This window comes from Pteropus vampyrus, unplaced genomic scaffold, assembly GCF_000151845.1.
Source record: "Pteropus vampyrus isolate Shadow unplaced genomic scaffold, Pvam_2.0 Scaffold155, whole genome shotgun sequence".
NCBI classification, from domain to species: Eukaryota; Metazoa; Chordata; class Mammalia; order Chiroptera; family Pteropodidae; genus Pteropus; species Pteropus vampyrus.
The window spans coordinates 3,137,444-3,149,645 of NW_011888936.1; the positions used below are offsets into that span (position 1 = coordinate 3,137,444).

Here is a 12,202-nt window from a genome sequence, read left to right on the forward strand (position 1 = left end):
AAGGAAAGAGAAAGAGAAAGGACCAAGATAATAAGTTAAAACAACAACAACAAAAAAAGGAGACAGTGAATCAATGGAAACTTTTATAGTCAAGTTTAATGCATTTCCTCTAACATTACAAAAGTATGCAATAATTTATGTTTTAATATTAAACATGCATTTACACTACATAAGACTTCTTCCCAGCCCCATTCCCAACTGTATCTCTCCTAAAACAATTCATATATCTTAACACTGATCTGTTTTAGAGGAGAATGAGTTTTTGGTTATTAAAAGAGTGAGACATGATAATTAGTGAATGCCACATGTGAAAAGGCATAATTAAAGGTAGACTATTTACTAGAAAACTAGGTATTTAAATATCTGCCTGACTTTTGACCTATCTTCAAACCAGTCTGTCATTCCTTTCACAATGGCCTGATTTAGAAGCGAAGAGAATTAATCTCAATCTATATTATTCTAGTTGCTGCTTCCTTTTACAATCTAATTCTAAAATGACCTCACTGTGTTTGTTTTGTTATTAAATATTTGGTTGTGCAACTCTTAATACCAACCCACAGATGAACTTAGGACACTTACTCTAGACTCAAGTACTGATGGGCAAGTATAACTAAATATCATAAAGAGTTCACTGCTCGTCGTGGAAATGATATAGTATGGAGACAGAAAACAAATCTATGATGCTTTTTTTCCCTTTGTAACTCTTCTCTTTGCCGCTACCCTCTCCTGACATTGCTTTAGAGGTTTCTTAAAACATGCTTCATAACCAGACATAACATGTCACCTTCATTCTGAACCCGAGAAAAGGGGTGAGGAAGAAGCTTACGGAGGGACAGTAGTGCTAAATCATGCCATTTGGCTCTAGATAATTACTATATACATTTAGTAAGCACATATAGTCCATGCATGTCCGTGCTGTAAAAAGTCAATGTTCTTTATAACCATTTTAACCACTTTATTAAGAATGAAAGTTTGTAACAAAGTTAGAGTGTGTTCACCTTCAGCTCCCCACCTTCTGTCTGGGGTAATTTATCACCAAGCCCTCTGTGCCTGATTAGAGAATGTATTAGTGAAATAAAAGTCGTATTCCTTGTTCTCGAAGAGAGGCAGGGGATTGGAAAAGAGAGGGAGACTGTGGAAGTGACTCTCACTAAAAGTCAGAAGTCAGAATCCTAAATGGAGAGGCAGAGACAGAAAGTGCAAAAGTAGAGAAGTCTTTAGTTAAGACAGCAGTCGAGGTTTGTCTGCTGAGCTGATTGGTGAGGCCGCGTGTCTGAGTTAAAAAGGCTTGAGAGAGTTACTTGGCATAATTTCTCCATCTTCAATGATTTACTGCTGAAGTGCAAACATCAATTTTGGACTCTCTCCTGAGAAACGTTTAACAAAGTCAGTGAACTACTGGTACCCTGATATCTTTCTAGATTTGCCAAACTTGGATAGCTCTTTAATAAACCTATGCCTGAAGTTTATCTCAATTTTTTTTTTTCTATTAAGGAAACAAGTCCATTAGTAAATATGTAGATGTTAAAATGATCTTCCTCTCTACTTCTCCGTTGTGATCTATCTTAGAATTGTTCAGAAGTGCACTCTATTGTTAAAGCTATTTGTGCCGGGTGTGCTAATGCACTCTTTGATTGAGTGAATTAGCAGTCATAACAATCTGGCAGTCTGGCCATAGAAGTGTGCTCAAATTGATTTGTGTTATGGCTGGACTGGAAAATCTAGTGTTAGTTGTTTTTTGCCCTGGGGCATTGTTCGTACCAAACTCCACTTTTCATTTAATTTTCCAATACATTGTGAAAGATGGAAATGCTTGTGATCAACATTTGATCCACTTGCATTATTTAAAAAAAAAAAATTCTGAAAGTAATTTCAGATTCCAAAAACCCTTGCTTTCAATTAGAGTAAACATAATTAGAGTGACGTCGTGCTCGGAATGGTAAGTCCCCTTTGAATCTATTAAGCATGTTATCTCCTTGTCCTGTCACTGAAAGAGATTCAGTATATATCAGAAGTATACCTCTGCATTTTTCTGTGCATTCTTCCAATAGAATTTAGGGAAAAAAATTAAAAGAATAAAAGCTTAATGAACCTTTTCTTGTGGCTCTATTTGCATATGCCCAAATTGTTTTTGTGATGCTATAATTACTCAAAGCTTTCAAGACATTTTGAGATATTCAAGAAACGTGCTCAAATATGTATTGCCTTTAAGTTACCCAATCATTTTATTTTTATATTCTAGGAAATATGCATTTTCAATGTTTTTCTTTCAAATAATTATATCAATTGCTGTATTAAAACTCTGAAGATTTAAAGACATGAATTATCCTGGCTTTGTCAATATTTGTATCTTTCTGACAATCTTCTGCTTTGCAGTCATTTACCAGAATTATAATGCAGCATGAATAAACCTAAAAAAATGACTATTGATTACAGAGAAAGCTTTGTGAAATCATTTAGTCAGTTTCCCCACTTGAGACATCAGTGAATAAAATAGGTCAATAGATAAGGATGGAATAGATGTAATATGGTGTTATGCTTCCCTGGGTTATAAAAAGGTCAAAAATAAATCCCCATAGAATTCATGATTTTATACTTATAAAATAAAATGATACTTACCAAATCCCAACTCTAAGTCCACCTTTCTATATATTTATTCTTCTTTTTTAAACCAAAGGTTTTGAAAGTACATGTTTATGTTTCCCTGTTTCAATAGAAGCATTTCCTTGTCACTGCCCCTTTTAACCAAATAGAATGCCCTCATCTTCCGGCTAAAGTGCCTCTTGTCATCCCAGGTATACACTAGGACTTCAGCTGCACAGCTACTCTGTATTTTCTTACTGGCTCCTGCAATCTGACAGCTCTTCTCAAAACTGTATTTCACACTGCTCTGAACTCTGCATCCTGGACAGATTTTTGTTAAGTAATAGATGCTGAGACCTGAGCCCACGCTCTCTGTTAGTTCCCATTCATAGGGATATCGTCAGGGGCAGGGGAGGAGGGGGAAGAGGAGGGGTGGGGCCAGAAGGGGGCAGAGGGAGGGAAGAAAATACCTTCCTTGAACTGGTACAAGCTCAGCTTCAAACGATATCCTAGGAAAGAAATTAAAGACTTCTTAATTAGTGCAGCAATTAAGCTTTCTTGGTAGCATTTTAATCAGCACAGGCCCTATCAAAGGACAAACAGAACGATTTGCAGGTCTTTGAATTTTAAACAGTCTTATTGATTTCAGCACAATACGTCTCCACAAAACACAAGGAGAATTTTCTAATATCAGTTACAGTACTTTGAGTTTTGCTTATGCAAATCGAGTGCAGGTTGGAGAAGATGAGATGGAGGGAGAGGACCTGAAACAACTGGAGGTGTAAAACAATAAACAAACAAGATAAAAGCTTTGAAAGCTAAAGATGCCTTGGAAAGAGTGAGAAATTGAAATCTCTGTGGAGTTGATTTCTCTGTTGTTAAAAACTGTTTGTCTTAATCTTTGGTAACATTTCTCAAAAAAAAAAAAAAAAGAAATCTTATTTTTGATGCTTTTCTCTCCTACATATTTTGCATTATATGCTCTTTCTAATCCTATTGTTTGATCAAAGGGGTAAATGGTAGTTCTTAGAAACGGTTTACAGAGCAGAGGTGGCGGGGAGGGGGAGGAAAGCTCTCGGGAATTCAGGTGGGGGAAAATGCCCCAAACCCTGCTTCTGAATGGAGCACATGCTGGGAGGTACAGGTTTCCCTGACAGAAATCTGGAGTCTGCTTCCAGGCTTGGAGGGATTATGGTTAGGTCAGCTATCATTACTTCCCGACTGTGGCTTCCTAATGTGGCAGGTATTGCTTGAATGATAGTTTAAGGAAATGTGAGAGATGAAAATGATAAGGGAAGATTTGGGGCACTTAATTACGATTTTTTTTTTCATTTGTAGGTCTAGAATTTAAAATGAAGAAACTGCAGTTAGGCGTTTTTAAAACTATATCGGAGTTTATTAAAGTTGTACATGCAATCTCAAAATAGAATCAGTGTTTTAGGGCTTAATATTTGCTTTCTCTTCTCCATCATTAACATAGTAATTTGGTATTTCTTTAAGGTAATATTTTCCACACATGCATAAACACTTAAAGAAGTGTTTTGGTGTATGTGATATATAGCAAATTTCTATTTTTAAATAAGAACCGATCTGAGGCATGTAAAATCAATATGTTATGTCTGAATTTATTAAAATACATTGGCTAACTAGGCCAAACAACTATATAAACTTTAGTTATTTTTGTAGAAGTTTATCCACTTTTTGGCAACAATTTTCTGAATTTTTGTAACCCAGGAAAGCCTCCTGATATAATTACTATGCCCCAAAGTTTAGCATCAACTTAGACAAATTCGTCAGTAGTGCCATATTTCTCTGTAGATATTCCCTGCACCTTTTGATCCTAAACTTCACAAAATTTAAAGAATTAAAATGATAGAGAGAAATGTGATAGTAATTTCAACATCAAAATGGTAGAACTTTCACTATGAAATTTCCCAATACTGTGAACTGATGCTAATAGTTTATTTTTTAAGTCTGTCAAATGCTAAAACAGTGCCTCTATCTAGTCGTTAATGAACATGTGTAAACAGGTTTAAACTCTAATTATTTAAGATTCCTAGAGATATAAACAGAGAACAGACTTGACCTATGCTCAAGTCATACGCTGGCCAAAAACCTTTGCATAAAGACCTTCATGCAACAAGTTAGAAAAGGGAAGAAAAGAAGGAAGGCAAGGAGGAAGAGTCAGCCTAAATTCCATCTAATATTTTTAAGCATAGCTACCCTTTCTGTCTTTACAAGTCAAGTAGGGAGCTTTGTTTTTGTTCTTTTCATTATTTACAAAACACATTTTCACTGACAAACTGAAAAGGACTTTCCCAAATGTGAGAAAAATATTGATATTCATATAACACATTAGCAACTAGCCTTAGGTCTTAAAGGATGTGAGGATAGTTGATTACTGTGCAAGACAGGTGAATTAATTATAGTTTTAGGTAACAAAAAGTCGGTGTTTTCTTGTTTTCCACTTTCTAAATCTGCCAGGGTGCCTTATGTCTTCGAATTCCCTAGGTATAAGAGGCGTTCTGACCTCCCTTCGGGGCAATAGTGAAGTTATTCTGAGCAATCCACATCAGTGCAAACATTTCTTCCTTTCCACAATCTATTAGGAAATAAGGAATTGAATTCAGAGCATTCTATTAGTCTTAAGCGATCTCAGACTGACTTTTTCCCCCGCAACTTGAAAACTATCCTGGATTTTTTTTTTTTTTTTTACTATATCCAAATAAGTAATTTAATAAATAGATAAAAACAATCAGATGCATAAAACATACGCTTTGCTTACATGTGAATTTTCCTCAAAATAATTTCTTAATAATCATGAAGTGAGGGGATGTGTTTTCATTTACATCTCATTGCAAAAATGAGCAGAAATGTATATCCTAAATCCTGAAGGACAGCTCCAAGCGCTCCAGCTCCTCTTTAAGTTGGCAGGCGGTTGCTTAGTAGGATTTGGAAAACATTACGAGTCGTCGCGGAGGAAATGCAATATTAGACACGCAGTCTAACGGTAGCAGAAGAGAAGTAGATGATCTCTCCTTTTCCGATCGCCACTTCAGTGTCTCTGGCTTTTCCTCTCGGTCCCTCCCATAGTTTTTTTTTTTTTTTTCCTTATCCCCTCCCCTCCTCCTTTTCTCGCTCTCTCGCTTTCCCTCGGTGCCTCGCGCTCTCGGAGTCTCTGCTCCGAGTTCCTGGTTGGATAATTTGGGTTAATACTAGTGAGTGAGGTTTTTGCGGCTTCAAAGGGTATTTCAAGTTTCCGGAGCTCCTCCCCTCTGCACCGTGTGACAACAACAACTCGTCCAGCCGGCAGCCTGCACTTTTCAGCTCATTTTCTCTCTGTCATTCCCCTCTCAATCTTTGATCAATGTACTTGCCAGGGAGAACCCAAGTCCTTCAAACCTCCTCCTTTTCACCTTCATCCTTAACTTTGTGCTAGAGCGGGACCCACACAACAGCCGACCCTCCCCGCCCCCGCCCTCACCCCCCCTTGAACCAGCCCCCGATCCCAGCCCCCGGAGAGGACTCGCATTTCGACTTGCGGGACACTTTTGTGCGTTTCTCTCCAGAGCGCCTCTCGCGCTCGCCCCTCCTGCGCTCGCTCTTTCTTACCCTCACCTCCTTTCCCCCCCTTTCTCTCTCTTTCTCCTTCTCGTTCTCTCTTAGAGTTGTTGTTGCCCCGTAGCTCCTGCTCCCCCTTGTCCCCCTCACCCTCCTCGGGGTGTGTGGCAACTTTTCCCCCCTCGCTGTCCTCCTCGGGTTCCCCCTTATATGTGACCATGGCAGTGCCGGCGGCTTTGATCCCTCCGACCCAGCTGGTACCCCCTCAACCCCCGATCTCCACGTCCGCGTCCTCCTCGGGCACCACCACGTCCACCTCCTCGGCGACCTCGTCTCCGGCTCCGTCCATTGGGCCCCCGGCGTCCTCAGGGCCAACTCTGTTCCGGCCGGAGTCCATCGCTTCGGCGGCGGCGGCGGCGGCGGCGGCGGTGGCGGCCACAGTCACCTCCACCAGCGGCGGCGGCGGCGGCAGCGGAGGTGGCGGCGGCGGCGCGGGCAGCGGAGGCGGCGGCGGCGGCGGTGGCGGCGGCGGCGGCGGCGGCAGCAGCGGCAACCCCAGCCTGGCGGCCGCGAGCGGCGGCGGCTGCGGCGGCGGCGGCGGCAGCGGCATTAGCGCTGGCGGCGGCGTTGCCTCCAGCACCCCCATCAACGCGAGCGCGGGCAGCAGCAACAGCAGCAGCAGCAGCAGCAGTAGCAGCAGCAGCAGCAGCAGTAGCAGCAGCAGCAGCAGCAGCAGCAGCTGCGGCCCCCTCCCCGGGAAACCCGTGTACTCGACCCCGTCCCCCGTGGAAAACACCCCCCAGAATAATGAGTGCAAAATGGTGGATCTGAGGGGGGCCAAAGTGGCTTCCTTCACGGTAGAGGGCTGCGAGCTGATCTGCCTGCCCCAGGCTTTCGACCTGTTTCTGAAGCACTTGGTGGGGGGCTTGCACACGGTCTACACCAAGCTGAAGCGGCTGGAGATCACGCCGGTGGTGTGCAACGTGGAGCAGGTTCGCATCCTGAGGGGACTGGGCGCCATCCAGCCCGGAGTGAACCGCTGCAAACTCATCTCCAGGAAGGACTTCGAGACCCTCTACAATGACTGCACCAACGCAAGGTAAAGAGTGGGGGGCGGCCTCCGCCCCCCGGGCTCCCTTCCCACGCGCCTCCTCACCCTTCCCCTCGCTCCTCTCCCGGCGCTGCTCGCTCCACGCGCCCCGGCGAACGCGGCCCTCTGCTCCCTGTCCTCGGGGCTCGCCAGCCGCTCCCGACCTGTGAAATTGGCACCTCATCCAGCCCAGATCTCGCTCTTCCGGCCCGGCCTGCCCCTTGCTCGCCGGCCCGCGGGGGCTTGGCTAATGCTGGGGGACGCGGGGACCCCAAGTCCTCCTGCGCAGAGGGCGGGGAAGAGGAGGATGGTGCCTTTCTAGGAGCCACAGCCCCTTCCAGGGCCGCGCCAGCGTCTGGGGACCCCCCTCCGCGAGGCTGCCGGTGTGTGCGCTCCCTCGGACCCGGGTTCCACCGCGAGCCAAGGGTACCCGCGGGGCTGGTCGGCGGAGGAGGGTCGTGACCCTGCCCCGCAGGGTTCGGGGGGCGGAAAGACGAGCTCTGGGTGAGGCGCCTGCGAGGGAGTCTCGGGAGTGGGCCACTTTGGGGTCGGGAAGGGAACGACCTCAGAGGCGGAAAGGCCCGGGGCCAGTCCCGAGGGACCCGCAGTGAGTTCAGCCCCAAAGCCCGGAGGGGAAGCCCGGCGAGGGGAGGGGTCTGTGTGTGCGCGCATGTGTGCGTGTGTCCGCGTGTGAGCGCGTGCGTGTGCAAAGTAGATAAAGGAGTACGTTTGCCCCGGGGCAGATGCGAGGGGACCAGGAGGTTTTCTTCTGTACGGGGAGGTGACCTGGTGCCTGAGACTCTGGAAAGCTGAACTGGAGAGGTGTGCATGGAAGACCACAGCTCTCGCGCGCGTGCGCGCGCTTTATCTCTCCAAACTGTTTTCTTTCTTTTCCTTTCCTTTTTTCTTTTTTAAGGTTAGTAGCTCACGCACTGAGCAGGTACAGGCTTTGCACTGGGATGCTCTTTGGATCTGAATGCAGTAGCTGTGAGGTGGCTTCCCCATCCCGGCAAAGCGCGCAAACCCTCGCGGCCAAGGGACCGGGAGCCCAGCCAGACCAGTTTTATGCTAATGAACGCTCACTGGGGGAGGATCTACCGAGAGGGGGCGGGAGTGGGGTAACTTGTCAGTTTCGGGGCAAAAATGGTCATTTCACCTTTTTTCACAGTTCCGCCTTGTGCCTACCGTTCGCTGTAGAGGGAAAAGTTCATTTGTCGGAAGAAAGCGAGTGGGGAAAGTTGGAGACAAGAAGCGCTAGCGTGGGAACTGCGCGCAAAATTTGCGCGGAGACTTAGGTACCCTCCCTATAAGTTTAAAGACCCGGAGAAGGAACTGAGTTTTACTCTTTCTGAGTCCCTGCCCCTAATAGCTAAGGAAACTGAGGTGGGAAGGAAAGAAGGGTAGGACGAGACCAGAAAGAAATCAGAGTGAAAAAGCCTCTAGCTCTATTTTCCTCCGAAGAAGACTTCTGGCTAGTGTCCTGAAAAGGGTGCAAGGCTAAAAGACTCGAACTCCGACCCAGCAGATGTCCTATCCTGACCGAGCCAGAAACTTTTCCGTGTTTATTTGCCATTCTTTGCAAGGGGCAATGGGTGTGTCTCTGGGTTTTGAACCTTCGTTTCTACTATTTTGGGGGGAATGCTGAGAGCGTGTGTGTGTGCGTGCGTGCGTGTGTGTGTGTGTGTGTGTACGCGTGCGCGTGCCCAAGAGTATGGACAGGTAGCAGTAAAGACTGAGGGGGAATCTTGATTATTAAAAGTCATTTACGGTGATAGCTGGAGTCCTTGGACATGTAGAAGACAAAATATTTACCGAAAGATAAAACTATTCGAATCGGCAGAAAATTGTTACGGTGTTGTTATGAAAAATGCTAGTTGAAATTTGAAGCCAGTTCAGAAAGGTTGTTATAAAATTGTCTCTATCCCGTAGAGACAATTGGTGAAGCGCTCCTGTTTTTCTTTTTAGTAATCAAAGCACTCTGCTCTCGAATCCTCTTTGTGTGTTTCTTACAGCACACACTGTACTAGATAATTAATGGCCATTTCACATTGACAAAAAATTTGCGAGAGAAAACTTCCTTCGAATGACTGCAACGTTATAATCAATTCGAAGTAGGTAGTGTTAACATCTCTTACAATTATTCCCTTGTTTTTTTTTCTCCTGAAATTTTTGCTTAGACGTTGAAATTGAAGTCCTCTCCATATGATCAGAGAATATTCTTTAAGTTATTGGCAACATTTTAAAAATAGGTTCCCCCCCACCCCGGAGTTTAAACTTTTAGAACCAGAATAAGTTAAATCCTGTAAACTGTTTATCTCTTCAAAAATGTATCAATTCTCTATATTTCAATTACCTGGTCTTTAAAATTAAATGTGTTATTCTAAAAGTCTATTTCAGATTATTTTTAAGTTAAACATGGTAAGTTTGTTGATTTGCTTTTGCATTTTGATCTTTTATCAACTACAGAACTTGCTCAAACTCTGATACATGCAAACACAGCAGTTATTGACCTTAGAAGATGTGTAGCTGCCTATTTCTACCTAGGTTTTCCTGACTCTGCCAGTGACTAAGAAGATGGAAAACTTATAATTGAACTCCCTTTCATCAAAATATGCTATTTGCAGTGTACTGCATTAATATTTTACATGATAAATGCAAGTGTTATTGTCTTATTTCTTAAATTTGAAAGCAATACCTAAAATATTTAGCATCTTCAATTTACAAAACTAAAATTACTTTTTTCATTCCAGTCTAGTTTATGCCTTCATTATTCAGATCTTTTTTTTTTTTTAATTCACCTATATATATCAATTTCTTTCATTTTGGTTTCTTTCTCCTCCGGGTACTTAACAAACTATCTAAAGGAATAATTTATGCAGAGGATAAGAGAAAATGCAAAAAGGCAAACTATAAAACAATATATACAGTGTGCAAGAAACATCAAATCTTAGCATTCTCAGCGTTTTATAGAACATATATCTAATTATGTCTCTTAATAGCATTTAGATGCCAGGGAATCTGAGGAACCAAAATGATGTTAAAGGAAAAAAGAAAGGTTCATAAACTTGCTCAAAGTGACTCAGTAACAAACCTTAGAGTGGATTTAATTTGCTTGGGGCTATTGCATCAGTATGCTGTCTATGAAAACTAGAATAAATGCTGAAGCCATCTGTCATTACCACAAGGAGATGAAATAGACTACCACCTGCTTGAAAGTAAAGCTAAAAGTAAAGGTCTCAATACATGAAAGAAAATGTAAGAAAATATATTTAAAAGTTGTCAAAAGATAAAGTCTGACCTTGATCATCTTCCTTCAATTATTATTTTTAAACTAAACATTAGTTGCATGAACTTGGCTGTTGCAACAGAAGTCACTTAATTAACTGGCAACCATTAAACAACAACAGAAAAAGAAAAGTAATTATGTAGATGGTCAAGTCTCTGTATGAGTCAGTCTCTTGTTTGTAGATTTGGATGAGGATGCAATTTTCTGTGAATTCAGGTAATAAAAAGTGACTTTTATTTGATCTGAAATGCTTATTTTTTGAGTATTGCCAGAAGATGATTTTGTCTCGGGATCTTTCAAAGCAGATTGTGATTTGGGTACTGTGTAGCCCTAGATTTGTTAAGTTTTTGACTTGAATGGATTTCAGTTAGTTTTATCAGACATTTTATATGCATATACATATATTCACAAGCAGTACTTTTTTGTCTTAAAAGTTAATACCATCCATAGACAGCAAATTCAAAGACTTTGCAAGTCTTTTTTATTCAGTAGTAATATATGGATGCAATTTTAGTATAAGAAGTATAAAATATTTTCCAATGCTTGGCTCGATTTTTTAAATACCAACCAGGAGTTTTAATAAAGATGGCACACTGACTCAGCCTCTCTTTTTTTAACATTTCCCTCATTGCATATTTTTCAGTGGTAAGACTTATGAACTTATGCATCATCATAGAAAGTTTCAACACAAATACAGATTCACTTCTAACAGATAATTATGATAGTTTGCACATGGAAATTAAAAAAATTACTTCAAATGAAGAGAGACTGTGCTTTTGAAGTTTTTGTATTACAGGAGATTAATAGCTTCTATAAAGCCTAATGTTTCATTTTATACCATTTCAAAAAGAATATGGCATAATTAGAAGACTAAGGCCTGAATATAAAAGTTTAAATCTGGTTCTACCACTTATTTCTGTATACTTTAAAAATCTTAGGAAATTATGGTTTAATAACTAATATATAAATAAAACCTGAGAATATTGTAACCTAAAATTTACCTTGTTTAATCAAATTATATTGCAAAATACAAATTCTTGAGTTATTTGGATAATATCTTTCAAACCTATTGTTCTTGGAGTTAGTCTTCGATAATGTTATAATCATTATTGTAAAAAGTGCACATAGTTTTGAAGATGGTTTACTTTCTGAACTCCACAGATTATTAGTTAACGCTCTGAGAAAATGTGATTTGCACATGGAATATTTTGTGAAGCTTCAAATATTTACGTAGACTAAACTACAAAACAAGCTTTTTTTTTTCAGAATTCCCCTACAGAATTTTTGTATTTGCATTTAATACACAGTTTTCACTCTTAATTTATTAGTCCAAATCAGCTACTGTTTTTTGTTAATCTACTATATTTCACAGAAGTTATATATAAACGATTGAGACCAATGTTAGCCACTCTGTTTTTGCCTCACTACTTCCCCCAACCTCCTGAGATGTGACACCCAATATTGATTAAAGTCTTGGCTGGTTTCGAGCATAAATCACTCTTCCCTTTGGTGATTTACCATGTGTGATTCACCAGCATGTGAAACATAATATGCTTTATTGTTTCTCATTTGTTGTTTTGTTTTTGGAATGTAAGTAGCATTTGTAAATTAGCTTAATGTGTAACCAAGTAGTTGGTATTTTAGTAACAATTTGTGCTTTGACTATCAATTAGTATTATTTT

The 12,202-nt window shown here is 41.5% G+C and overlaps 1 protein-coding gene across 1 annotated transcript in view; it reads left to right on the forward strand.

Annotated features, from left to right (window-relative positions):
- Nucleotides 1-5,749: 5,749 nt before the first annotated feature.
- The window catches only part of DACH1 (dachshund family transcription factor 1), a 392,519-nt gene continuing 386,066 nt past the window's right edge, over nucleotides 5,750-12,202 (forward strand). The window contains exon 1 of the mRNA XM_011369789.1: nucleotides 5,750-7,243. Coding sequence (XP_011368091.1) covers nucleotides 6,363-7,243 — 881 coding nt within the window. The 5' untranslated portion in view covers nucleotides 5,750-6,362. The remainder of the gene's footprint in view (nucleotides 7,244-12,202) is intronic.